This window comes from Phoca vitulina, unplaced genomic scaffold (assembly GCF_004348235.1).
Source record: "Phoca vitulina isolate PV1807 unplaced genomic scaffold, GSC_HSeal_1.0 scaffold28, whole genome shotgun sequence".
NCBI lineage: Eukaryota > Metazoa > Chordata > Mammalia > Carnivora > Phocidae > Phoca > Phoca vitulina.
Window position 1 is genome coordinate 16,241,890 of NW_022589731.1, and position 26,566 is coordinate 16,268,455.

Genomic DNA, 26,566 nt, shown 5'->3' on the forward strand with positions numbered 1-26,566 from the left:
ATTTGTTGAATACCTGATTTGTGCTAGGCATTTTGCTTGGCATATTACTCACCTCTTGGCGATAAACCTTGGGGGTATAGGTGCTGTCGCTGTTCCCCCCATTACTAGGTGAGGTACCGAAGTCCATAGGCATAAGTTAATCTCTCCTGTATCATGGTCTGTGGGTTCTCGAGCAGGGGTCCTGTGGCAGACAGTTTGATTCCAGAGTCTGTACCCATAGCTGCCTTCCAGGAATGGTAGTTAAATGTTTTTCAGTCATTTATACATTCCTCTAAAACATTGAAAAAAAAGAGCTTCCTAAAGGTTGGGTTTTTTCCTTTTTGGACTGATTTTGTCATTCTTATTTTTTTTCTTAGAAAGTTTGTTATATAAAAAGTACTAGCGTATTTGAGGGAATTACTAACTACCCATCAAACCAGGAAATTTAATCAATTTAATTTGTCTTCTCTGATTTTTCTTTTTTAAGTGGATGATTTTAGGGTGGTTTCCCTGAAATTGCTGCAGACACATTTCAAGAAATCTTTAGACGACCGGAAAGTAAGCAGAGTGGAATTCCTTCCGGTTCCCTGGCATAGTTCCCTGGGTGGGGACGCGACAGGTGTTGACAGGTGTGTGGACTTTGACAGCTCGTTCAGATTAGTCAGACTTAGATTCAAAATTTAAGCCATAATATGAAATAGTTTGTTGTAACTTCAACAAATGTGTTCAACAAATATATTCCTTTATTTAAACGATACAGTTGCTCTGACGTATGATTTAAACACTGGCTGTTAACGTTCATATGCTGCTTTTCTGTGCGTGCATGTGTGTGTGCGCACATGTGTGCATGCCTGTGTCTGCAGTCCTGTTATAAATATCTAAGGGCATCTGAGAAGTGTAAGCCAGTTTTAGAATACTGTTTTAATCTATAGTAGTTTAGACAGGGGGCTGTCCTGTACATTGTAGGATGTTTAGGAGCATCCTGGCCTCTACCCACTGGACAACACCCCAAACCCCCAACAGCCAAAAAGATCGCCAGTCCTTGTTAAAGGCCAGCGACATCTGTAGGCACCATGACAACCAAAAGTGCTCCACTCAATTTTGAATGCTCCCAATTGAGAAACACAGATTTAGATAATACTTATTCTAGGACACAGGGCTAATAACATATCTGGATTTTAGTGAAGATCATAATATTTCAGGGCACGTGGTTTAATAAAACTAATTCTACAAATAGCATTCTGTGTTATTCCGTATATTATTCCATGGTAGGTCCTGTTAGGATGAGAGGGTGATCTTTCTCTGTGGATGTTCGTGAACTTGACTATATCCATTCTCAAATCAAGGAAGATTTTCAGTGCATGAAACTCCTTTCTCATTCCTTGCTATATTCCCTGTTGTCCAAGAATTGGGTCAGGTATCCTGCTTTCCAATTAAGTAGAAGAAAAATGGACAAGCAGCCTTTCATCTTTAAAAATAAAAATAAAAATTTTTACATAGGCCTTATTTTATGTGATAACTCTTCGGAGAATCCCCAGACTCACAGTACAGTTGTAAGCACACAGACTGTTTTGCTTGATTCATTTATAAGAACTTTGTCTATAGAATCAACTCATAATTAGTCTGTGGGATTCCTATACTCATTGTATATTTAGAAGTCACTATCTAAACTTTTAAAAAGTCTGTAGATGTAAGGGGGCTAGGTCTGAATATACTTTTTTTTTTTCCAAAACAGGAATATTAAGAAAATCACTTTACCAAGTATTGGTCGGTTTCGTCATTTTACCAATGAGACCTTGCTAGATATTTTATTTTACAATAGCCCCACCTACTGTCAGACAATCGTGGAAAAAGTGGGAATGGAGATAAACCGTCTGCATGCACTTTTTATGAGTCGGAATCCAGACTTCAAAGGAGGAGTCTCTGTTGCTGGTCACAGTTTAGGTAAAACTGTCAAATATCCACATTTTATTTTATTTTATTTTTTAAAGATTTTATTTATTTGACAAAGAGAGACACAGTGAGAGAGGGAACACAAGCAGGGGGAGTGGGAGAGGGAGAAGCAGGCTTCCCGCGGAGCAGGGAGCCCGACGTGGGGCTCGATCCCAGGACCCTGGAGATTATGACCTGAGTGGAAGGCGGACGCTTAACGACTGAGCCACCCAGGCGCCCAAATATCCACATTTTAAACATAATTTTTGTTGAGTAATCGCTGCTTTTAGTGAGGGTGACATTGTTAGTACAAGATTTAGAATTATGGATTTTAAGTTTTATAAAGGGTAGACATGAATGCGTTTAGGTTCTGCCTTTGCTTTTCAATTACCTAGGAATGCTTTATATTTTAATTTATTCTGCTGTTTTGGTAAAACAAGAATATTGATGATCAGATCTTGATTGACATTTAACTTTTGTATGACTTCTGCCTAGGGACTTTGGGGAAAAAAGTAGGAGAATTTACTTGGTGTTATAAAAGTATTAGTCATTATAAAACAAAATATAATTTTTTTTTAGGTTCTTTAATATTGTTTGACATCCTGTCTAATCAAAAGGATTTGAATTTGTCAAAGTCTCCTGGGGCTTTTGCTGTTGCTAATGGAGTTGTGAAGCAGCCACGTTTTCAGGAAAAGCAGGTATGGCCTGGTTACATATTTAGATTAGAGATGAAGTCAAACGGTTTTCTAAAGTCTGAACTGTTTCCTGAATGTTTTTTTTTAAGTTTATGTAAGTAATCTCTACACCCAATGTGGGGCTCGAACTTGTAACCCTGAGATCAAGAGTCCTATGCCCTTCTGACTGAGCCTGCCAGGTGCCCCTGAAATGTTTTTATAAATCAAAGTACCCTGAGGTTTATATGTGTGATAGAATCATTTAACTTCTTTGAGTTTCTCACTTGTCTTCCTTATGGATTATAAATTTAAATGTGAGAGAAAGTTTATTATTTAAAAAAATGCTAAGTAAATTATTGTAGGAAATGGGAGCAAGAGTGATTTATTTTTCAACTGATATACTTTTTTAGAATATTCAGATTTTGGATGATAAGCTACCTAAAGTTATACTTTCTGTGTGGAACAAAATTGTTTAAGATTTGCTGTAGATCAGGAGACATTTTATGGTAGTTTTTCTGAGGTTTGCAGTGTTCCCCTGACTTTCTTTTCTTTTTCCTTAAGATGCCTGACGAGCCAAAGTTGACTTTGGATGAGTCTTGTGACCTTGACATTGAAAATGAAGAAGTCCTAAGTTTGCAGGAAACTCTGGAAGCACTTAGCCTCTCTGAATATGTTAGCACTTTTGAAAAGGAAAAGATTGATATGGAATCTCTGGTACTAAGGATAGTTTGATTCTTTTTTTTTTTTTGGTGGGCAGCAAATCAAAGTTTATTGAGTGATGGTAAAGTGATAGTACAAAGCTCCCGAAGAGGAAGGGGATCTGAGAGGGTTGCCCTGATTCATTTTCTTTTTTTTTTTTTTTAAAGATTTTATTTATTTATGTGACAGAGCGCGCGCACAAGCACGGGGAACAGTAGGCAGAGGGAGAGGGCGAAGCAGGCTCCCTGCAGAGCAAGGAGCCCAATGCGGGGCTCCCAGGACCCCGGGATCATGACCTGAGCCGAAGGCAGATGCTTAACTGACTGAGCCACCTGGGTGCCCCAGTTTGATTCATTTTCGTTTAAAATTGTTTTTCCTGTGTATAAGATCAAAAATTAAGAATCATTTGAATACTCTTCTATCATAATACATTTCAGATAAGGCAGAGACTTAAATGTTTAAAAATTGAAAAACACAGGAGTTTTGTTTGTTTTTTTAAAGATTTTATTTATTTGTCAGAGAGATAGAGCACAAGCAGGGGGAGTGGCGGGCAGAGGGAGAAGCAGGCTCCCTGCTGAGCAAGGAGCCCGATGTGGGACTCGATCCCAGGACCCCGGGATCATGACCTGAGCCGAAGGCAGACGTTTCACCGACTGAGCCACCCAGGCGCCCTGTTTGTTTTTTAGTATCATCTGGAAGGGCTTCTAAGTATGGCACAAAACCCAGAAGCCATAAAAGAAAAATTACATAGCAGGAGATGCCTTAAACAACATCTAAAGGCCAGTGATAGATTAAGAAGAATATTTGGAACACACATTAGAGACAAAGGGGCTTATTTCCTTATTATTCAAAGCTCCTATGAATTAGTTACACAAAGACCATCAACACAGTAGAATAGGTGAAGACTATGAACAGATGATATACAGAAAAGGAAATAACAAATGGCTTCTTGTCACATGAAAACTCTTGAGAAAAAGGCAGATTGAAAGTGCAATGAGTTTTTTATAACTTTTCGGTTTGGCAAAAGTAAGGCGCTTGTTAATATACTATGGGGCCAGGATGAGGGTAAGTGGGCATGGTTTACGTATTGTTAGTAAGACTGTAAATTGGTACAGCCTCTATGGAAAGCAATTTGGTAATCCCTTTTATTATTATTTTTAAAATTTTTATTTATTTTTTTCTTTTTAATGAGGATTAACTTTCTTTTTGATGAAGATTTTAGTCTATTTAAAATGATAGTAGGGTTGGAAATTTTATTTTTAAAATTTTTTATTTAAATTCAGTTTAACATATACTACATTATTAGTGTCAGAGGTAGAATTCAGTGATTCATCAGTTGCATATAACACCCAGTGTTCATAACATTAAGTTCTCTCCTTAATGCCCATCATCCAGTTACCCCATACCTCCCATCTGCCTCTCCTCCAGCAACCCTCAGTTTGTTCCCTATAGTTAAGATGGTAATACCTTTTAAAATACAAAAAATACCAAGAATCTTTTGCCACAGCAATTTGCCAGGAGTAATTCCAAATATAGAAATACTCACACAAGAGTATCTAAAAGGATACTCTCTACAGCACTGTTTATGATAGCAAAACCTTAGAAACACCTTCTGTGTCCACTGGTAGGGTACCAGTGAAATAGTTTATGGTGCATGCATGTAATGGAATGCGGCTGTTGAATAAATGAGGCAGTGTCAGAGATAATGGTAGGCAATGATTTCTAAGATACGTTACGTGAGAAGAGCACAGTTCAGTCCCATTTGCAGAGCAGGCTGCACACACAGGGAAACCATGTCGGTGCTGTGTATCCCGAAGGTGTCTCTGGAATGAGAACACACTGCAGTGGCTGCTGAGAGAATTGGGTGGTTGGAACGGGAGTGGAGGGGAGAGACTTCATTGCTTGATTGTGTAGCTTTTGTATTTTGTACAACATGCATATATTTTCTGCCAAACATGACTAGAATGGTTTAGATGTGGAGGGCTCAGATTTTACAGCCTAAATTAATCCAGGATTTAAAAGCAAATTAACTTTTAAAAAATTGACTAGATCTTAGATTGCTTTTGATGGTATGGTTTCTTTTTATCATTTCCTGGTTTCAGTTTCACTTATCGATCATTAGACCGATTAACTAATGTGCTTGTTTGTTTGTTTTCTTTTAAAGCTTATGTGTACAGTTGATGACCTGAAGGAAATGGGCATACCCCTTGGACCCAGAAAGAAGATCGCTAACTTTGTAAAACAGAAAGCAGTTAAACTGGTAAAGTTCATTTGTGCCCTAAAAACAGAAACCAAAACTCATCTTTTACTAGCTTGTTTATATTTTGGAAGTTTTTGTTAATACCAGTATGGTCAGGCAAGGGCGCAGTGGTGGAGCTGACGGAAGTGCAGACTCTGGAGTCAGCCAGAACTGGATTCCAATCCCAGGTAGGGTAGCTGACCATCCTGGTTTTCCTGGGACTGAAGAGAATTCCCAGGATGAAGGACTTCCAGTTTTAAAATTGGTATTTGGGGATTTCCTGGTGTAAAAACTGGGTAAGCCCTGGATAGGTAGATGAATTGGTCATCCCAGTTCAACTGCTTATTAACTCCCTATTCATGAGCAATTTGCTCAACTTTTTGGATCCTTGATTTCCCTAATTTCCAAAATGTGAATTATGCTACCTTCCTAATAGGGTTGGATTAATGCATGTAAGCTTAGCCCCCGGTAAATGTTAGCTCATTTGCTCCCTTCTTAGTCCTCACCATCTAAAGAGATAAGAATAGAGCCACTAAAATCTCATTAAATAATAACCAAAAAGCAAAAATTCTTAATAATACAAAACAAAGCAACAACTAAAAAGCATGTAGAAAGAAATAGAGCAGTTGGGAAAAACTCACTTGTTTCATTTAATTTTCATTTATTTATTTATTTAAAGATTTTATTTATTTGAGAGAGAGAGAGAGCGAGTATGAGCAGGGGGAGGGGAGGAGCTGAGGGAGAGGAAGAAGCAGACTCCCCGCTGAGCAGGGGTCCAATGCAGGCTCTGCAGCTTGATCCCAGGACCCTGAGATCATGACCTGAGCCGAAGGCAGATGCTTACCCGACTGAGCCACCCAGGTGCCCCTAATTTTTATTTTTTTAATCGAATTAATTTTACAGAGATTTTCTAAGTACTTAGAAATATGAGTACTTAGGGTGACTACTTTATTTTTTGTTGTTAACATGGTCTTTGTTGATCCATCTTTTGAACTTCTGTGGTTCTTTTATTTGTGTTATGTATTTACAACTTAGCATATGTCACTTTATATGTAAAGGACTATAAAGTTGGGACTGATTTGTTTTGATTAGCTTAAGCAGTTGAATTATTTAAGATTTTATTAGTATCTTTTGGCTCAGGCACCATGTCAGTATTTGGGATTTGGAGATGAACTGAGGGTATGTAGTCTAGTTAGGGGCAGAGATTGGACTACAGGTGACTCCATCGGTCCTGTAACAGAGTGCTGTCCATGCTGTCAGAGCCAGGGGAGGGGTGGCAGTTCTGGCCTGGGGAGAAGGGGCTGGAGAAGATCAGAGAAGACTCCCCCAAGTGTTGATGTTTGAGCTTGAAGAAGTAGGATCAGGGGGACGCCTGGGTGGCTCAGATGGTTAAGCATCTGCCTTTGGCTCAGGTCATGATCCCAGGGTTCTGGGATCGAGCCCCATATCGGGCTCTGTGCTCAGCAGGGAGCCTGCTTCTCCCTCTGCCTGCCTGTCTACTTGTGATCTCTCTCTCTCTCTCTCTCTGTCAAATAAATAAAATCTTAAAAAAAAAAAAAAAAAAAAAAGAAGTAGGATCAGGGGAAATGGCCTTCCAGGAGTGGGCTGGGTTTACCTATGGCTGAAACAGCAGGTGAGCTGGGAATAGGGTAGGACAAGGGGTCCCGGAGGCTGGAATGGCAGGTGTAGGAGCTTGTATTTTCTCTTGTAAGGGAGTGGTTCTCAAGAATGTTTTTATGGCCATCAGAGTCATGGTGCTTTTAAACAAACCTTGTGAAATGCTCACCTGCTTATTATTCTATCACAAATTACGATTTAGTACCAAATCATCTGTTTAGTCTCAATTTTAACTTTAGAAATTTTAAAATTTAAAAATACGTGCAATAAACTACATTATAAAATTTCAGCCATGAGCAAATGTGTCTATAATAAATGAATTTTTGAACATATTGGTTCCTTCCTGGTTTTCCCATTAACATTTGCTTTCTTTTGCTATTGGTTAGGGCCTACTGGCTGATATGGAGTGCTAGAGGCAAAAAGGAAAAAAAAAAGGTGCTAAGCTTAAAATTGAGACAATTTTATTAACTTGATTAAAAAGGTTTTTTTTTAGGGGTGCCTGGGTGTGGTCAAGCATCTTACTCTTGATCTCAGCTCAGGTCTTGATATCAGGGTTGTGAGTTCAAGCCCCACGTTGGGCTCCACTCTGGGCATGGAGCCTACTTAAAAAAAAACAAAAAGTTTTTTAAAATCCTGTAACTGGAAGATTGTACCTTTTGACCCCCTTTACCCATTTCCTATACCCTCCAACCCCACCTCTGACAACCACCAATCTGTTCTCCATTTTATGTTTGTTGATTTTTAGATTCCACATTTAAGTGAGATCATAGAGCATTCTGACTTATTTCCCAAAGCATGATGTCCGCAGGGTCCATCCATGTTGCAAATGGCAAGAGTTCTTTTTTTATTGATAAATAATATTCCTCTGTGTGTGTATGTACGTATACACACATACACACACAAACATATTCATCCACACACACCAAAACTTCATTCATTTATCCATCAATGGACATTTAGGTTATTTCCATATATTGGCTATTGTGTAAATAATGCTAATGAAATTAGGGGTACAGATGTCTTTTCAAGACAATGATTTTGTTTGATTTGGTTTTACCCCTAGAAGTGTGGAATTGTTGGATCATATGGTATATTTAACTTTTAATTTTGGGGGGAACCTCCATACTGTTTTCTGTAGTGGCTACACCAATTTACATTCCCATAAACAGTGCACAAGCATTCCCTTTTCTCCACATTATTTCCAACACTAGTTATCTATTGCCTTTATTGGTGATAGCCATTCTAACAGGTGTTGGGTAATAGATACCTTATTGTGGGTTGGATTTGCATTTCCCTGATGATTAATGATGTAGAACATATTTTCATGTACCTGTTTGCCATGTGTATGTATGTCTTTGAGAAAATGTCTATTCAAATCCTCTGTGCATTTTTTAATTGAATTAATTAAAAATTTTTTTGTGTGTGAATTGGACCATAGTTTCGTTTTAGCGCAGTAAACCTCTTGCTTCAGTTTCCGAGGGGACATTGTTTGAGAACCACTGCCGCAGGGCAATGGGGCACTGAGAGGCTGTTAGCAGTCTCAGAGCACTCATTGTGATTACTCAGTGACTCAGTGAGAGGTGATGGGGGTATAAAAGGAAGTGGAAAAGAAGGCTGGCAGACAATTTTGTTTCTTCTGTATTATTGTCTACTGAATTAAACAATTAGACTTGTTTCCCTGATTGCCTAGTGTTTGGAAGTCGTTAGTAGACAGCCCGGTTTGGCCAACTGTTCTGTTCAGGGGCCACGGGTGACTGTTCAAACCGAGATGACGCAGTCCCCCGCAGTGTGGGGAGTGAGGACCCTGAAGTGAGGGCTTGTGGCGAACGGGGAAGTCCACCCGTGGCAGCTGGTCACATTCCCCTCACGTAGTGGCTGCCGTGTCAGGCTGTGGTCTGTGGGGGTGGGTTTGATCTCGTTATTGCAGGGATACACCTGTTCCACTGAGGCTCCTAGAGCTTTGGTTTATTTCCTTATTTATGGAAATACATGGATCTTAAGTGTTCAGCGTAGTAAGTTTTGAAAGTTTTTGCACCTGCGTAATCACCACCTAAAACAAGAGTTAGACCATTTCTGTCACCAGATGGTTCTCTCCTGCTTCTTTCTAGTCCGCTCCTCCCACCGTACGACTCCTACTCTGGTTTCCGTCACCGTGGAGTTTTGCCTGTTCTGCAAGTTCATATAAATGGGCTCAGCGTCCTGTACTCTTTTGTATCTGGCTTCTTTTACTCAAAATAATGTTTTTGGGGTTCATCCAATTACTGTGTCATTTACAGTCCATTCCTTTCTGTTTCTGAGTCGTTATCCCGTTGTGGGACTCTGACCACAGTGTGCTCGTCTGTTCTTCCCAAAGTGGTTCTGAGGAAGACTTGTCAGTGGCTCCAGCAGGCATAACGGGTGTAAACATGTTGAATGATGAAATTTCTCCCCAAATTCACATCTTTCTAGGAAGTATGTATTTCACAATTATATGGTACTTTAATCTGTCTAAAGTTGAGTTCATAAAGGAAGATAGTTGGCATTTTGTATTAAAATTTTAAGTTATATAGAAAAGTAGAGTGAATAGTGTAATGATAGCCAGTATTTAGATTTAACTGTAGCTGTTTTGCTGTTTTTCCTTAGTCTCTTAATCATTTTTTTTTCTTAAGAATTTTCAAGTAAATAGTAGAAATCATGGCATTTCTTCCCTAAATATTTAGAAGGCTATTTCTCTGATCACCACACTGCCTAAGAAATTACTGATCATTCCTTAGCATTGAGATAGCATGTTCCATAGAGATAGCTGATTAACTTTTCCTCAGGGTTGTGTTACGAAATTTTGGTGTTTCACAGGAACAGAAAAAAGCAGCATTAGAAAAGAAGGCAGTGATGGCCGCTTCGACAAAGGGACAAGAGGAAAGTGCTCAGAAAGCTAAAGAAATGGCTTCCCTCCCCTCAGAATCTCATGAGTCCAAGAGGAAACTTCCAGTTGGTGCTTATGTGTCTTCTGTGCATGTTGATTATGAGTCTTTTGAAGTTGGCACTGGACAGGTAAGTTTACATGTTGATTAGGGTTGCATATTTTATGTTGGAATCACATATCTTTATTATTGGAGTTGGCTCTAAATAGTCAACATTTATGGGGGGGTGGAGAAAACATTTTCTCTCAGTAAGATTGTATACTTCTCTCAATAAAAAAATATTTATTTTGAAATTTATTTTTTCCACCACTCATTATTTTATAACATTAGTCTCTCATAGCTAGCAACAGAGTGGCAATAGTTGGAAAATCATGTGAACACAGTTGTCCCGAGTTACCTGCTGTTTAGCTTTCTGTGGTTTCTGTTACCCATGGTCGTCTGTGGTCAGGAAGCAGATGATCCTCCTTCTGACATATGGTCAGAAGGTCAGTAGTAGCCTAACGTTACATCCCAAAGCCTATGTCATTCATCCTGCTTCATCTCATCACGTAGGCCTTCTATCTCACATCATCACGAGAAGAAGGCTGAGTACAGTACAAGAAGACATTTCAAGAGAGACACATTACATTCACATAACTTTTATTATAGTATATTATTGTAATTGTTTTATTTTTTTTATTGTTGTTGTTAATCTCTTACCCTGCCTAATTTATAAATTAAACTTTATCATAGGTAGGTACGTATCAGCAGAGATAAAGTACATAGAATACAGTCTTATCTGAGGTTTCAGGCATCCACGGGGGATCTTGGAATGTATCCCCTTGGATAAGGGGGGACTATTATATACTTAAATTTCTGTGAGAGAAACTTGCTGCATTTTTTAGTATTCACAATTCTTCCCCTTGAAGAAAAAATTTGTTTTCTTTTTCAGAAAGATTTCTATAAAAATCGACCAAGGAGTCGACAGTGCTACATTTAATAATATACTTTAATATACTTATATCTCAATGGCTTAGAAGTATTAAAATCTTTTTAGACATTGTTACTTTCAGTATATTTATAGTTGTGTCTGTAAGGTTCCATTATCCTAAGTGAATTCATGACTGATTTAAAGAAGGCAGAAAATGGAACAGGATGTTTGTAATAGTCTGTTCAAGCTTTTAAACCCAATTCATTGATAAAGATTGCATTTTTAAAATGTCTTTCTTTTTAAATACGAGCAAACCTGAACATTTTTTTTTTTTAGATTTATTTATTTATGTGACAGAGAGCACATGTGCGTGCACACAAGCTGGGGGAACAGCAGGCAGAGGGAGAGGGAGAAGCAGGCTCCCCATGGAGCAGGGAGCCTGAAGTGAGGCTCGATCCCAGGACCCTGGGATCATGACCTGAGCTGAAGGCAGATGCTTAACCCAGGTGTCCCAACTTGAACATACTTTAGCAAATAAAGGGCAGATATTTCCTCGCTTAACTGTGAAGGATCAGAGTATAGAAGGAGATTTATGGGATTTGTGGAGCCAGGGGCTCCGTGTCACCAGGACACTGTCACTGTGTGTCCCTGTCCGGGAGCTGGCTTTCTCCATGAACCTGGAATCATGGTTGTCATTGTCTGTATGCTCATCTCCTTATAGCTTTATGACCACAAAGGAACAGAAATCTCCCCTGGTAGGTCTAGTTAGGAAAATATGCTTGACCTGGTTTGAGTTACAGGTCCATTTTGGCCAATTTGTACTGCCTGGGGAATGGGGCACAGGGTTGTTTGAGCCAGCCCAAGTCACATGCCACCTCCACGGTGGGTAGGCCAGTGTGGGCAAGTAGGGTCTGTTACCCAGAGGGTTGTGGGGCAGTGTAAATAATAGCCTGTGTGCATCATTCATTGCCAGAAAGCCAAGAAGCTGCCTAAGCAAGAGAAAAGAAAAGATCATACTCTCCTTCGCCAGAACTAACCCCTGTGAACTGTTTGAACAAGATCTTCTAGACTTTTATTTAAGCATGTATTTATATGTTTTAACAAAAATGGGGAAATCCTACATAAAATGTTTTACCAAAACATTATACTGCTGTTTTCAAACACCGTGTTATGCATATATTCCCATGTCAGTAAATATTTCTGTCATTTGTAATGACTGCTTTGTTTTACTGTTTGGACAGATAATGATTTGTCATTTACTTGTTACTGGATGTATTAGTTTGCTCAGGCTGCTGTGACAAAGTATCCCACACTGGGTGGCTTTAAACAACAGAAATTTATTGTCTCAGTTCTAGAAGCTAGACGTCCAAGAGCGAGGTGTCAGCAGGGCCACGCTCCCTTTGAAACCTACAGTGGAGAACCCTTCTTGGTCCCTTCCCACTTCCGGCGGTTTGCCAGGCACTCCTTGGCTTGTAGATGCAGCTCTCCAGACCTCCGTTTTCACGTGCTCCTCCCTGTGTCTGCATCATCGTCCCTCTGTGTGTCTGTCTCTGTGGCCAGATTTCCCCTGTTTGTAGAACACCAATCATGTTGGATCAGGGCCCACCTAAATACCTTATTTTAGCTTGATTACTGCTGTCAAGACCCTAGTTCTGAATAAGGTCTGAGGTCCTGGTACGTGTGTCTTTTTTGTGGGGACACAGTTTCACCCATAACGTTGGACATGTAGGCAGTTTCTAGTTTTTCACTCTTTTAAGCAATCCAGTCCTGAACACTTTTAAACCAATTTTCTGTGCACATTCTTTGTCATTTCCTTCAGTTAAATAAGTAGAAGTGGGATAGGTGGGCCCAAGAATGTATACACGAAAATTCTGGTAGTTACTTCTACTTGCCCCCGAAAAAGTTGTGCCGGTTTGTACTCTCGTAGGCAGTTTATAAGACTGACCCCTCTCTTTCCTCACTAACACTGGTGCTATCATTCTCCTTTACAGATAGGTAGTGTTCTCACTTTCATCACTTTCTTCTGAAGAAATGACTTTTTCATGGAAACAGAAGATTTTTACTTTCTTTTTAATACTTCATTTATCTCTCTGATAACCTTGTAGGGAAAATGGTGTCTCACTGTCTTCCTGAGCATTAGAGAAGTTAGATGCTTTCTCATATATCTTCTAGGCATTTTTCTTTTGTGAAGTGTTGATTTTACCTACTTTTCTACTGAGTTTCTTTTTTTCTTTTCGGATATTTAAGAATTTCTGTATGTTAAGGATATTAGCTCTTTGTCATCTATGTTGTAAATACCTTTTCCAGTTGGTAATTTTTCTCTTTGTGTTTTCTTCTTCTTCTTCTTCTTTTTTTAATCTGGAGCTGGGGGAAATGCATAATCTTGAGAGCGTGTCCTGTGTGGCCCTCATCAGTAGCAGAAACCATTGAATTTGCAAATCTGAGGGCAAGCCAAGGGATGTACAGTCTAGACTTTGTTAGAAGGGGCAGCCTAGTGTAGTAGAAGGCATTGGATTTGGAATTTGGGAGTCCTCATTCTGCCATTCACTGGCTGAGTGCTCTTTGGTGAGTGACGTCATCTATCTGAGCCTCAGTGTCATCATATGAGAAGTGGACACGATAATCTTGCTGTACCTCCCCTTTCAGGGGACTTCTGTCATGCTCTTGGATTATGCCGTTCATTGTTCTTCATTCTCAGGATACTCAAGTGACAAAGACCTCTATCCTGCCACTGAGCAAGAAACAAGAGTTTTGTAAACTTTAGAGTGCCACGAATGTAGGTGCTTTCTCTTACTCTAGGCAATTGTCAGTGAGCTGAGGGGCTACATGCAAGCTGCCAAAACAGAGGCTTTCTTGGGACAAAGCATTTTTCTACTGGAAAGAAACTTGCTTGAACAAACAAAGATGGTAGTTATAAGAGAAGTAACAGTTGTTGAATGCTTAAAATACGCCAGGCTCTGTGCTAAGCACTATATGTGGATTAGGTTATTTATTTTTCAACCCCATTATGAGTTTGGCATTGTTATGATCCCCATTTTATAGATGAGGAATCAGGCTGAGGCAAGAGAGGTTAAGAAACTTGCCCAAGGTCACACAGTAAGGCGTGGAGCCAGGATTCAAACCCAGGCAGTTTGAATCTAGAGTCTGCAGTTTTAATGGTATTTATGATTATAATAAATATAATGCTTACTGTATACTATGTATATTATGCTGGACAACAAGTAAAAGTATAGACAGGGGATGTAATAGTCTATGAAGATTTTAAAGAGAAATTTTTTCTCCCATTGAAATAGCTGACAGTGATTATAAGCATTATAGGACACACCTGGAGTGGCTTCCTCTGTGTTGAGATGCTTTTAATTAAGTGCAGTTCCAGCTTGAACTTTGAATTTTTGTTATATGACATTGGAATGATGATCTTATATTGTTTTTTGATTCTTTCTAGGTTTCTGTTGTTTACAACTCATTAGACTTTGAACCAGAGATTTTCTTTGCCTTGGGATCTCCAATTGGTATGTTTCTCACTATTCGAGGAGTGGATAGGATAGATGAGAACTACAGGCTTCCTACGTGTAAAGGATTCTTCAATATTTATCATCCAGTGAGTGACTTGAACTACTTTTTATTTTGAAGATTAAATACCTACATAGAAACCTATGTAAATCCTAAGATTCTCAGATTCTTTTTTTTTTTTTTTTTTAAAGATTTCATTTATTTTTGACAGAGTATACAAGCAGGGGAAACAGCAGGCAGAGGGAGAGGGAGAAGCCGATGTGGGCCTCGATGCCAGGACGCTGGGATCATGACCTGAGCCCAAGGCAGACGCTTAACCGTCTGAGTCACCCAGGAGCCCCAGATTCTCAGATTCTTATTTCTTAGGAACTAACTCTGATTTTGATGTACAACTCAACTCTTTGTCCTAACAGAGAGTAGTCTGATACTGTCCGATAAACTTTTCTACCAGAAAGCCTTTGTTCAAAGAAATAATTCTATTGCTTTGCTTGCAAAGTAATTTTACTCACAAATTTAGAAGTCGTCTTATAATTACCAGTAGCTGAATAACTTGTGAAAAAAATAAAAATCTCTGGTTTGGTAGTTATCTGTTTTGTTGCCCAATCAAGATACATAACTCAAGATAAAAGAGCTTTTGCTAAATTTACAATTCTTTTTTTTACAGCTTGATCCAGTGGCGTATAGATTAGAGCCTATGATTGTTCCAGATTTGGACCTGAAAGCGGTTCTCATTCCACATCACAAAGGCAGAAAAAGACTTCATTTAGGTAAGAAGCAAATACTATAATAACTTGTTTCCTTCCTCTCATTTTGTAATCTGTTAGTCCTAATGAATTATGTCCTTCCTGTCATTTGTAATTGAATTATGAAAATTTTAACACTAGATCCTTTCTGACAAAATTAATGTTATTTAAGTGCCTGATGTGTTTAGAACCTGTTTATTAAATGTTCAGAAGAGCTATAAAGAAAGTTTTGAATGAGTTGCTTCTCCTTGATGACTTTCTCCTTGATAAGGCGTTCTAATGGTTGAGATACTTAGGAATGGGGGAAGTCAGTACTAAAGTGATGAGATGCTTGGATTTTGATAGAATTTCGTCATAATGTTTGGAGTTGGGAAGCAGAGTAACATATGAACTAAGGACCAACAAGAAATAAACTTGATGCTAAGTCAAATGAGCTGTTACTTCCTTGTTAACTAGATAAACTTTCCCAATTAAAAATGTTCATTAAACATAATGGATCAGTAATAATTCCAAGTGGGATTTATGTTTTTCTTTTGCCTGTTAATGGTATGTATCTTCCATAGGTTTAAAGGTGTGGGTAGAAAGGATGGGAGTGTAGTGGAGAAGAAGGAGGAAAGTGATCATACCCCTCCTTTTTTTTTTTTTTAAAAGATTTATTTATTTATTTGAGAGAGCGAGAAAGAGAGAGAGTGTGTACATGAGAGGGGGGAGGGTCAGAGGGAGAAGCAGACTCCCCACTGAGCAGGGAGCCCGATGCGGGACTCGGTCCCGGGACTCCAAGATCATGACCTGAGCCGAAGGCAGTCGCTTAACCAACTGAGCCACCCAGGCGCCCCTGATCATACCCTTTTATTGAAAATTGGATTTTCTTTCTTTCTTCCTTCCTTTCTTTTTTTTCTTACATCGTGCTTTTAAAAAATATTTAACTCTTTTGGAGTTAAAATGGGAAATTTGATGCTCAAGTACCTTGAATTCGAATAGGATTTATTAGACAAAAGTAGAAAAGGCAGGGGTTTCTTCATTTTTAAATCAGAAGTTTATATCGTGGTTGTATTAGAATCTCAAATTGTCAAAACCATTTTACCATTACAGATTAGAAGAGTTGTCATCTTTTTAATCCTGTGGGCACATATTTTTTAACTTACAGGAAAAAAGTACATGAATATGCCTACATTTTTATGGTATTTGAACTCCTCCTTCCCACCCTTTTTTTTTTTTTTTCCCCTTTTGTGGAGAGGAAATTTATACATTTTGGGTGGTTTGGCTTTAGTTGTTAAAAAAAATGACAGAATAAGACTCTACAAAACATTTTTTTTTAAAGATTTTATTTATTTGTCAGAGAGGGAAAGTGAGCACAAGCAGGGGGAGAGGCAGACAGAGGGAGAAGCAGGTTCCCAGCTGAGCAGGGAGCCTGATGTGGAGCTCGATCCCAGGACCCTGGGATCATGACCTGAGCCCAAGGCAGACACTTAACTGACTAAGCCACCCAGGCGTCCCTCTACAAAACATTTTAATATGCTGAGAGTTCTTGGCTGAGAAACTCTGTGTGTTTGGCTTTTAAGAGAGGACTTATCCTGTCTGAGAAGAGTGTTAACTTTTGTTTTAATTTTTGTGGTACAGAATTTTATCCAGTGACTAACTGACTTGATGTGTCATCTTAATCTCTTTAGAGTTGAAAGACAGTCTCTCTCGTATGGGATCTGATTTGAAGCAGGGTTTTATTAGCTCCCTGAAAAGTGCTTGGCAGACATTAAACGAGTTTGCCCGCGCTCACACCTCTTCAACTCAGCTACAAGAAGAACTGGAAAAAGTGGCCAATCAAATCAAAGAAGAAGAAGAAAAACAAGTAGTTGAAGGTAAATTTGACATTTGATGCATTTTCTAGTACAAATGTTATTTGTAAACATAATACTTATGAATTATTTAATGATGCTTTTCCTTTCTGGTCTTTTTTGTTAAAATGTAGAGGTTCTTTTATAAAGGAAAATCTGTTAGGATAAACTACTTCAAAATGCATGTCAGTCTTTTTCTGGGTTTTTGCCTGTTAGTTGCTGGACTTTTTACTCTGCAATCTTAAGTTTTTGTTGAGATTTCCAAGGCCAAAGTGGAATATCAGTGTTGAGAGCTAAGCTTGTATTGAAGCATTTTAAAGACCCACTGTAAGAAGTTATCTTCCTGATGTTGTTGTTTCCCTGTGTTGTTGTATTATAGACTTTATCTGCGTTGTTAGGTCATTGTGCCATGATGTTTTTGACTCTTTCAGATTCTAATTCTGTTTCCTTTCTTTCTACAATGCTCTCTCACCCCTTTTCTTCAAAACTTCTCTCAGCTCGTTGGCTCTTTCTCCTCTCTCTCGGGTAACCAGCCCCTCTTCCTTCCCCTGGCTCTTTGGAGGAATGGGAAGTGAGCCTGGTAGTTCCCCAGGTTGCTACGTGTGTCAAGCGATATTCTCTTGAGCCCAGAAAGTCAGCTAAAGTCAAAGGATAATGATTAAGTGATTGACTTTGATATTGAAATGGTTTAAATTCTAGCAGAAAAGATTGTTGAAAGTCCAGATTTTTCCAAGGATGAGGACTACTTAGGAAAGGTTGGAATGCTAAACGGAGGCCGCCGAATTGACTACGTTCTTCAAGAAAAGCCAATAGAGAGTTTTAATGAATATCTTTTCGCTCTTCAGAGTCATTTATGCTATTGGTAAGTGGTTTCTTCTTTGATAACATTCATGTAGCCTTTAGGTGCTAGCACATAGAGCAGTTTTAGGGAGACTCTTTAACTGATTTATCATTTATGATGGAATATTAATTACAACTGCCATATATTCAAAATCTATTTTCCCCCTTTATTATCCACAAGATGGCAGTGTATCATCTCTCTTTGACCAAAGGCCTTTGGTGCTCGCACACTGATTTTGTAGGGATACCTTTCACAGAATGGGAGTGGTAGGGACTTTGAAAAGCCATCCTGTCACCAATGGAGGATTGCAACATAGCTGTTTTGTAGCTGATCGGTATCCATCCAGTTTATAAGGACAGCTTGAAAACTACACTTAACTGTATTGTCATTTGCCTTTCTTAGTGAGGGTTGAATAGAACAAAGTCTGCATTTTCCACCTTTATGCATAGAGGTCTCTTAAGTAAAAATGTTCTTTTCTTTGTGATAGGGAATCTGAAGATACTGCCCTGTTGTTACTTAAAGAAATTTATCGAACAATGAACATTAGTCCAGAACAGCCCCAGCATTGATTGGACTTCAGTGTCACTGTGTAAGTTTATCTTTATTGTGTGCATAGAATCTGAATGTTTCATTCTGAAATCTTTTTTTTTTTTTTCTTTTTTAAGTAATCTCTGTGTCCAACGTGGGGCTGGAACTCATGATCCTGAGATCAAGAGTCACACGCTCCACCGACTGAGTCAGCTGGGTGCCCCTCTGAAGTCTTTTTTATGGAGTTGATGTTGACTAGAATTTTCTCTTCTTTCTGTTTCTTCCTAGTGTTTATTTTTTCTTTTTAAAAAAAATTCAGAATAGAGACATTAAAGAGGGAAATTGGTTTGCAAGCTATATTTCTGACATGTTACAGTTTTCTTCCTAATTCTGCATAAAATTTTGAGTTCTTTTATTTTCGGTTTTTTCTAAAAGATGTTCCCAGGAATATCAGTTAGGAATTCCTTTGGTTGTAGGTAACAGAATCCAACTCACAGTACCTTAAATGAATAGAGGTTTATTTTTCTTGTGTAACGGGAAGGGTTCATCTGTTGAATGATGTCATTGGACATTCACACATTGTTGGCATCTTTTTATCTGCATGTCGGCTCTTAATCCATAATTATAAGATGGCTCCTGTGGTTCCAGGCACTGTGTATACATTTAAGACACGAATAAGGGGGAAAGGACACTGGCAGTTATATCTAATCCTTTTATTTTTTATTTTATTTTACTTTATTTTATTTTATTTATTTTATTTTATTTTTTAAAGAGTTTATTTCTTGGGGAACCTGGGTGGCTCAGTCGTTAAGCGTCTGCCTTCGGCTCAGGTCATGATCTCAGGGTCCTGGGATTGAGCCCCGCATCGGGCTCCCTGCTCGGCGGGAAGCCTGCTTCTCCCTCTTCCACTCCCTCTGCTTGTGTTCCTTCTCTCGCTGTGTCTCTCTCTGTCAAATAAATAAATAAAATCTTTTTTTCTTTATTTGTCAGAGAGAGAGCGAGCACAAGCAGGGAGAGCGGCAGGCAGAAGGAGAAGCAGGCTCCCCGCCGAGCAGGGAGCCTGACGTGGGGCTTGATCTCAGGACCCTGGGATCATGACCTGTGCCGAAGGCAGACGCTTAACTGACTGAACCACCCAGGTGCCCCGTTCCTGGCATTTTTTAATTTTCTTTTCTTTTCTTTTTTTTTAAGAATTTATTTTTATTTATTTGACAGAGAGACGGAGAGAGAGGGAACACAAGCAGGGGGAGTGGGAGAGGGAGAAGCAGGCCTCCTGCTGAGCAGGGAGCCTGATGCGGGGCTCGATCCCAGGACCCTGGGATCATGACCTGAGCCCAAGGCAGACACTTAACGACTGAGCCACCCAAGCGCCCCACTTTTTAATTTTCAAATAATAAATGTTAAGTTCAGCCTCCACCTTCTTATTTTGGAGAGATAACCACTTTCAGTAGGATTTCCTTGGATTGCCCCATGTACATCCAATTAAATGTACGTGCGCATAAAAACAAAGGGATCTCATTGAACGTATTATTTTGCAACTTGATGTTCTTGATCAGCCTTATAACTTGCACAGCTTTCCATATTGGCTTGTATCTTTTTCATTCTCTTTCATGGCTACATAGTAATGTAATGTGGCTATATTCCATCTTTTTTAGCCGATTTTCCATTAATGTACACTTAGATCATTTCCTAATGTATATTAGGGAGTTTTAGTCAACAGATAGGTAAGAGGTCTGAAAAGCCATTTTATAATCAGACTCTTGATACAGTTTTATCTGTTCTCACCATTTCTGGTATTACAGTACTAAAATAAACTAAAGGTAATGTCAAAAGCTGCCCCAGTTCAGATTTTCAATTACAAAATAGTCTCTCATTTGGTCCACAAATATTTATTGGTACTTACTATGTGCCAGGCACCAGTTTTCATGCCGTGGATAAGTGGAAAATAAGATAGTATTCTCACCTTTAAAGAATTTACCTTCTGCCGGGAGGAGATCAATAGTGCACCTGTGCTCTAATCCGTAAGTAAATTTCAGATATTGATAGGTCTTGTGGAGATAAAATAGGAAGGTAATTGTGAGTGATGGGTTGCTTCTGGGGAAGACCTTGCTGAGATGATGACACTGGAGTTGAAATTAGAAAGATGAGAAGGAGGTGCACATCTGAGGATTTGGGGAGAACGATCCAAGCAGAAGGAAGGGCACCTGCAAGGGTCATGAGATGGGAAGAGACATGTCACGTTTGAGGGACAGAAAGCAGGCCAGTATGGCTGGGGGTAATAAATGAAGAGGAACACAGGAGTAGAGGAGTGAGGGTTGGGTGGGTCTGATTATGAGGAAGCTGGCAAGGCCTTTGCATTCTACTCAAAAGTATAATGGAAACATGGAGGGTTTTAACGGGAAGAGTGATATGACTTGGCTTAGACTTCAGAAGGAATGCTCTGGGTGCTGGGTGGAGGGCAGACTGCTGGGCAAGTGGGAGGAAGGAAGAATAGTTAAGAGGCTGGTGGTGACATTGACTGGTGCTCTAGTGGTAGGGGTGGTGAGAGATGATTGAGCATAGGTATGTTTTGGAGGGAGGGAAGTCCGGGACTTCCAGATAAGCTCATCATGAAGGAGGAAGGAAAGCAGTTGAGGATGACTCCTAGGATTTTGATGTGAGCAGCTGGGTGGATTATGGTACCTTTTCCTGAGAAGGCTTGTGGACAGAGCATAGTTTTTTTGTGAGGTGTGGGGATGGGGATCTGTAGTTCTGTTCTGTTTAGTCAGTAGTTGATGTCCTGGAGCTGATGGTCTGAAGCTCAGAGCTAAAGGTAATGACCTTAAAATCAGTTATCAGCATATATGTGGCCATTTGAAACCAGAAACAGGATGAGATCACCTTGGAGTGTGTAGTGGAGAAGAGAAGAGGTCTGGTGGACAAGGAGGAGCCATTTAAGTGAAAGAAGATTTGGGGGCTTGTGATCTCAGGGAAGCTGAGAGAAGATTGCTTCAAGAGAGAGTAGTCAGCAGTGTCCCAAGTGCTGCTGAGAGAGAGGCTAAGGAAGAAGAGGACCAAGACTTGGCCATTGGCTTGAGGCAAACATAGGATATCATTGGTGACCTTGAGAGCAAAGGTGTTTTCATGTCATGGCAGAGGTAAAGTGGGTGGAGGAGAGGTAAGGGTCAGAGAGGAAAGAGTTTTGCTGTGAAGGATAATAGAAATAAGATGGGGACATTTTATGATTTTAAGGTGTGTTTGTTTGCTACTGAGAATGATCCAGTATTAGGGGTGAAATTGATAAGGAAAGAGTAAAAGGGGCTAGTTGTGGAGGGAAATACTTGAAAAGGTAGTGTGGGAAGGGGCCAAGGCCAAGTGAAGCGTTTAGCCTTAAGAAAGGAGCAGGGATGCGTCTTTCCCGGTGGCGGATGAAGGAGGGGAGTATGGGCACTGATACAGATAGGATCCTCTTTCCCCTGGGGGAGGATGGACCGTAAATAAACCATTGCAGTGTGCCAGATGGTACAAGTAGAGCAGCAGGGTAAGGGAGAGAGGGAGCGCACTTGGGATGGGACAAGTTGCTGTTCTATATAAGATGGTGAGGGATACTCTCACTGGTAACGTGTCATTGAAGCAAGTAAGCCAGGTGGGTATCTGGGTAAAGAAGATCATTTCAGACCGAGAGAAGTAGATCTATCAGAACATAAGAGCTGTCTCATTCTTTGTAATGATTGTGTAGTATCCCATTGACTGCTGCACTATAGTTTTTTTAGGCAGTTCTTTGTTGATGGGCATTTAGGTTATTCTAATCTTTTACTAATACAAACAATGCTTTGGTGATACATGATGTTTAATAGTTGCATTGTATTCCATTTTATAGTTCTATTATTTATTAAAGTACTTAAGTTTTCTACCATTGTTGGGTGTTTAGTGTTTTTCCAACTTTATTATAAATCTGACATATAGTTGCATGTACCTTTTGCACATATCTGTTTGGGATAAATTCCTACATGTCGCATTGCTGAATCTAAGAATATTGCACATTTGCAAAGGATTTTGATCTACACCTGTTGTTAAATTGTGTTTCAGAAAGGTTGCTCAATTTTCATGTCTATATAAGTGCTGGTTTTCCTGTATCCTTGCCAACATTGGGTATTACCATTTTTTAAAATTTTGCTGATTTGATAGCCATGAATTTTTATCATTGTTTTAGTTTATATTTCCGTCACTAGTGACATGGAGCATTTTTGGTATATTTTGGTGGCCATTTGTCTTTCTTGTCAGTTGTCTAGTCTTGGCCTTTGAGCAAAAGGTGTGGAGGTGTGGTGTAGGGTATTTTTGTTTCTGATTTATAGTTATGATATTTTAAGGGTATTAACGCTTCGTCACTGCAGAGTTGTTTTCCAGTTTGACATTTGCCTTTTATTTTTGCTTATGCTTTGGCTTTTGGGGGTTGGGTGGGTAGAGAGCATGTTTTAAAAATAGGTAGGCCTGGGGCGCCTGGGTGGCTCAGTTGGTTAAGCAACTGCCTTCGGCTCAGGTCATGATCCCAGGGTCCTGGGATCGAGCCCCGCATCGGGCTCCCTGCTCAGTGGGGAGCCTGCTTCTCCCTCTGCCTCTGCCTGCCACTCCCCCTGCTTGTGCGCACTCTCTCTCTCTCTCTCTCTGTAAAACTAAATAAATAAAATCTTAAAAAAAATTTTTTTTTATTATTTCAATAATTACGGTTAAATTTTTTTGTTCTTAAATGGTTTTGTTTTTCACTTAACTTTAAAGTTTAAAAGAATATAGTTTAGAAGAATAGAGAGGGATTTAACTTTTTTCTTAGTTTTTTTTTTTTTTTTTTTGCCTGTGCCATATATTGAAATGTATCCTTTTGTCATTGATGTTTTTATGAAATGCTCTGGTTTGACATTTTTTTATATGCCTAGTATTTGTTTTCTTTCTTTTTTTTTTTTGATGGGAAAATTGATTTTTAAAAAATTTTTAATTCCAGTGTAGTTAACATACAGTGTTAAGTTCATTTCAGGTGTACAATGTAGTGATTCAACACTTCCAAACATAACTTGGTGCTCATCACGATAAGTGTACCCAGTATTTGTTTTCTGGGCTTTGGGACATCTCTTCTATAGACTTATTTATCTGCCTACCATATTTCACTGATTTCAAGTCATATAAATTCCACATTTTATATTTAAATTTGGACTCCGTCCTCTAATCAGCTGTTGCCTGAATGGCAGTTGAGTTCTTCCCGAGATGATTTGCATTTTTTTTCTGCCATTTACTGGGGTGGGGGGGTGGGTTGGGGGGTGCGGGAGGGAGGGGTCATTACCAACCTGGGTCTTCTTAAACTAATTTCTCTGCTTGACATATTTTGGACTATGCTGCTAGTGTGAATTCAGACCACAAAATTTGTGGGCTGGCAGGGCTGGGGGACCAGTTCAAATACCAAGGAATATTTTTCCCCCTCTTCCCATTGTCAGGGAAGACGTGTGCAGACTTCTTTGCTGTCCCTTGTAGAGGAAGGGTTATTTTTTTCTACCCCTCATTGAGGCTGTAGCCATCCAGTGTCCCCACTTTTTGAGGTGGTCTCTGTCTCCTTTTAGACTCTGTATCCTGAGCATCTTTCCTTTTCTTCGCATGGGTACATAAAATAATGGTGCATCTTACATTTGATGGTGTCTTACACGTAGTGAAATACGGTGTTTTAGTGATTGTAACTTGATAGATTTTACTGTCTCAGTGCAAGTTGTCAGTATACCATAAGTCTTGGCTCTTGTTCCAAATGAATTTTGAAATGACTCAAGTACCCCTGACAGTCTCTCTCCACAAAACAGAAGCAAAACAAAACCCAAACAGTGTAGTTCTAGGATTTTAATATCACCTAATAAGAAAACTAAGAACCTTTAATTTCACACATAATTGTTCACTGTTCATTGTTTTCTTTCTTCTTATACTTGGTTATAAAATTTGGGCAAGAACTTAAGTTCCTGATACTGTTTTAATACTATAAAATAATTAATTTAGAATATCGACAGTTCTATGCATGGTTCGTGTAAATGGAGAGCACTTCTGTTGAATAATTCTTTATGTTTATCTCCCTTAGTCCTTTTTAGAATTGTTCTTTCAAAAGCCTCACGTGAACTTGACAGAAATTTTTTCTTTCACTTTCTGTACTCGTTTTGTTCTGAAGATCTACCACACTAGTTAATCTCACTGAACACTCCCAGCCGCACTTCTGTCCCTTCAGAAGCCCCGAGGCCTTGTGCTCACAGGCCTGGTTCTTCGGAGGCAGTTAATGGTGCAGGTGTGGTAAAGCTGAGCACCTGACAGAATATTCTTTTACTTCAGGAAGGAACAACAGTGCATCGTGTATTATTACTATAAGTTTGCAAAGTTCACCAAGGATTCTTTTTTTCTCTTAAAGACTTTCTTGTCTTTCCAGAAAGTTGGAGTAGAAATTACATTGCTGAGAAAACTCTCAGAGGACATTCCCACTTTGCTCCTGTGATGGATGACAGAAAAGTGGTTCATCAACATTGGCTCAGAAAGAATTCTCACAAGTAGGAAGTCATTTAAAAGAAAACCTACAGAACAAAAAGACAATGAAGAAAATCAGTACCACGTTTGGACAGTATAGATAAGAAAATGTAATTTTAAAAATGATGCAGTTAAAAATTCCTCAGATCAGGTTAGTTGTACAGCTGTCAAAGTAATGCGTGATATCAATGAAGAAATACTTGTGGCATGCAGACGGTTATTTCTGTTTCTTAAAGACCTATTGTCAATGGGCTATTAAACTTGCATTTTTTTTATTAATGTAGTATGTTCTTTTATTCAAGTATGGACTTCTTGAGAAACCATAGTTATATGATTTTCCAAAAATTTATGTTCTACTTTAAATGTGAGTTGTAGTTCCCAGCTGCTTTACTGAGGGGTCATTTGTGTCTAAGGAAGGAGCCGAGATTGCTTATATTCCAGGTTGAATCTGAGGCCTTATGAAGCCTTTCACGCGCTCGCTGAGCCTGTAGTTGTGGAGGTGAGATGCTCCTGCAGCACAGAAGTCCTGGGAGGTGCCCTCCTGGCACATCCATGTCCGCTCGTGGGGTCGTTGGGGGGCAAACGGGAGGCTTTCCATTTTGTCATCTGAGTTAGCTGTGCAGTTGCCTCGTGGCTAAACTTTCAATTAATGTGAGAACCAAAGTAGAGTTTCTTGGTTTTTTTTTGTTGTTGTTCTTTTTCTTTTTTTCTTTTTTTTTTTTGCTTTGTATTAATTTCACTTATACCAAAGTGTTTCAAAGTATGAAATGTATTGCTTCTAGACTATAAATCTACTTCCTGAAAAGACTGTTCTGTAATATTTCACTTTGTTTTATTATAACTTCAAATTATCTTAAATATTTTCCTAATACATGGGAATGCTGATTTTTCTTCTTTTGTTATGCGGTAGAAACATTTTACACTGTTTATTACATAGTTCTCATGGAACATAGAATTTTTTGAAAGCAACATATGATACACATTTTTTGTGTATATATTCTAATTAGTGTGAATAAAATAGTAATTGCATTTTTAAAAAGCAGCAAACGTTTCTCGTCTTCCTTAAAAATATGCCTGTGAGTTCAGCGTTCATTTACTTTTCACTGTGAGTCCCTGCTGTATATAGTTAATTCATAGCATTTGCTCCTAATAATTGAATTAGGACAGAACAATTTTAGAGCTGCACGTGATCTCAGGCAACATAATTCATGCCAGCCACCTCATTCGATCGCTGAGGACGCAACAGTGCTTGCCTTTCTCTGGCTGCAGATCTAGTGGCAGATTGGGCTGGAATACAGTTTCACTGACTCCCTTTTGGCCTTCATGTCTCTACACCTAGTACTACTGCTTTTCACTTCATTTCCACTTAACCCAAAGTGATGAAATAAAGAAAAATGAACGTTATCTATATATACTTAATAAAATCCAGTCTAGTTTGATTTTTCAACTTACAGCTGGTTTCAGCAGCATCATTCAGCCTATGTCTTCTGAGTATTGTGGGCAGAGGAGAAGAAATACTTGAGCCAATGTCCAAAGAAGAGATGTATACCAGCTGAGTTTCAGGAATCGTGAAATTTTATTTTAACACTTGAAACATAAATTAGTTTTTTGGTGACTCTGCCTGTGGACATGAATTTATA

The 26,566-nt window shown here is 39.1% G+C and overlaps 1 protein-coding gene across 3 annotated transcripts in view; it reads left to right on the forward strand.

Moving 5' to 3' along the window:
• Positions 1-25,960, forward strand: part of SEC23IP (SEC23 interacting protein) — a 41,731-nt gene extending 15,771 nt beyond the window's left edge. The window contains exons 8-19 of one of the 3 annotated variants that reach the window (XM_032423303.1): positions 467-608; positions 1,715-1,923; positions 2,491-2,609; positions 3,147-3,299; positions 5,449-5,544; positions 9,973-10,170; positions 14,396-14,551; positions 15,128-15,230; positions 16,877-17,062; positions 17,741-17,900; positions 18,367-18,468; positions 24,832-25,960. In XM_032423303.1, coding sequence (XP_032279194.1) covers positions 467-608; positions 1,715-1,923; positions 2,491-2,609; positions 3,147-3,299; positions 5,449-5,544; positions 9,973-10,170; positions 14,396-14,551; positions 15,128-15,230; positions 16,877-17,062; positions 17,741-17,900; positions 18,367-18,448 — 1,604 coding nt within the window. In that variant the 3' untranslated portion in view covers positions 18,449-18,468; positions 24,832-25,960. Of the gene's footprint in view, positions 1-466; positions 609-1,714; positions 1,924-2,490; positions 2,610-3,146; positions 3,300-5,448; positions 5,545-9,972; positions 10,171-14,395; positions 14,552-15,127; positions 15,231-16,876; positions 17,063-17,737; positions 17,901-18,366; positions 18,469-20,320; positions 20,694-24,831 lie in introns of those variants that run through there. The other 2 variants (XM_032423301.1, XM_032423302.1) reach the window with 2 other exon arrangements.
• Positions 25,961-26,566: the final 606 nt, after the last annotated feature.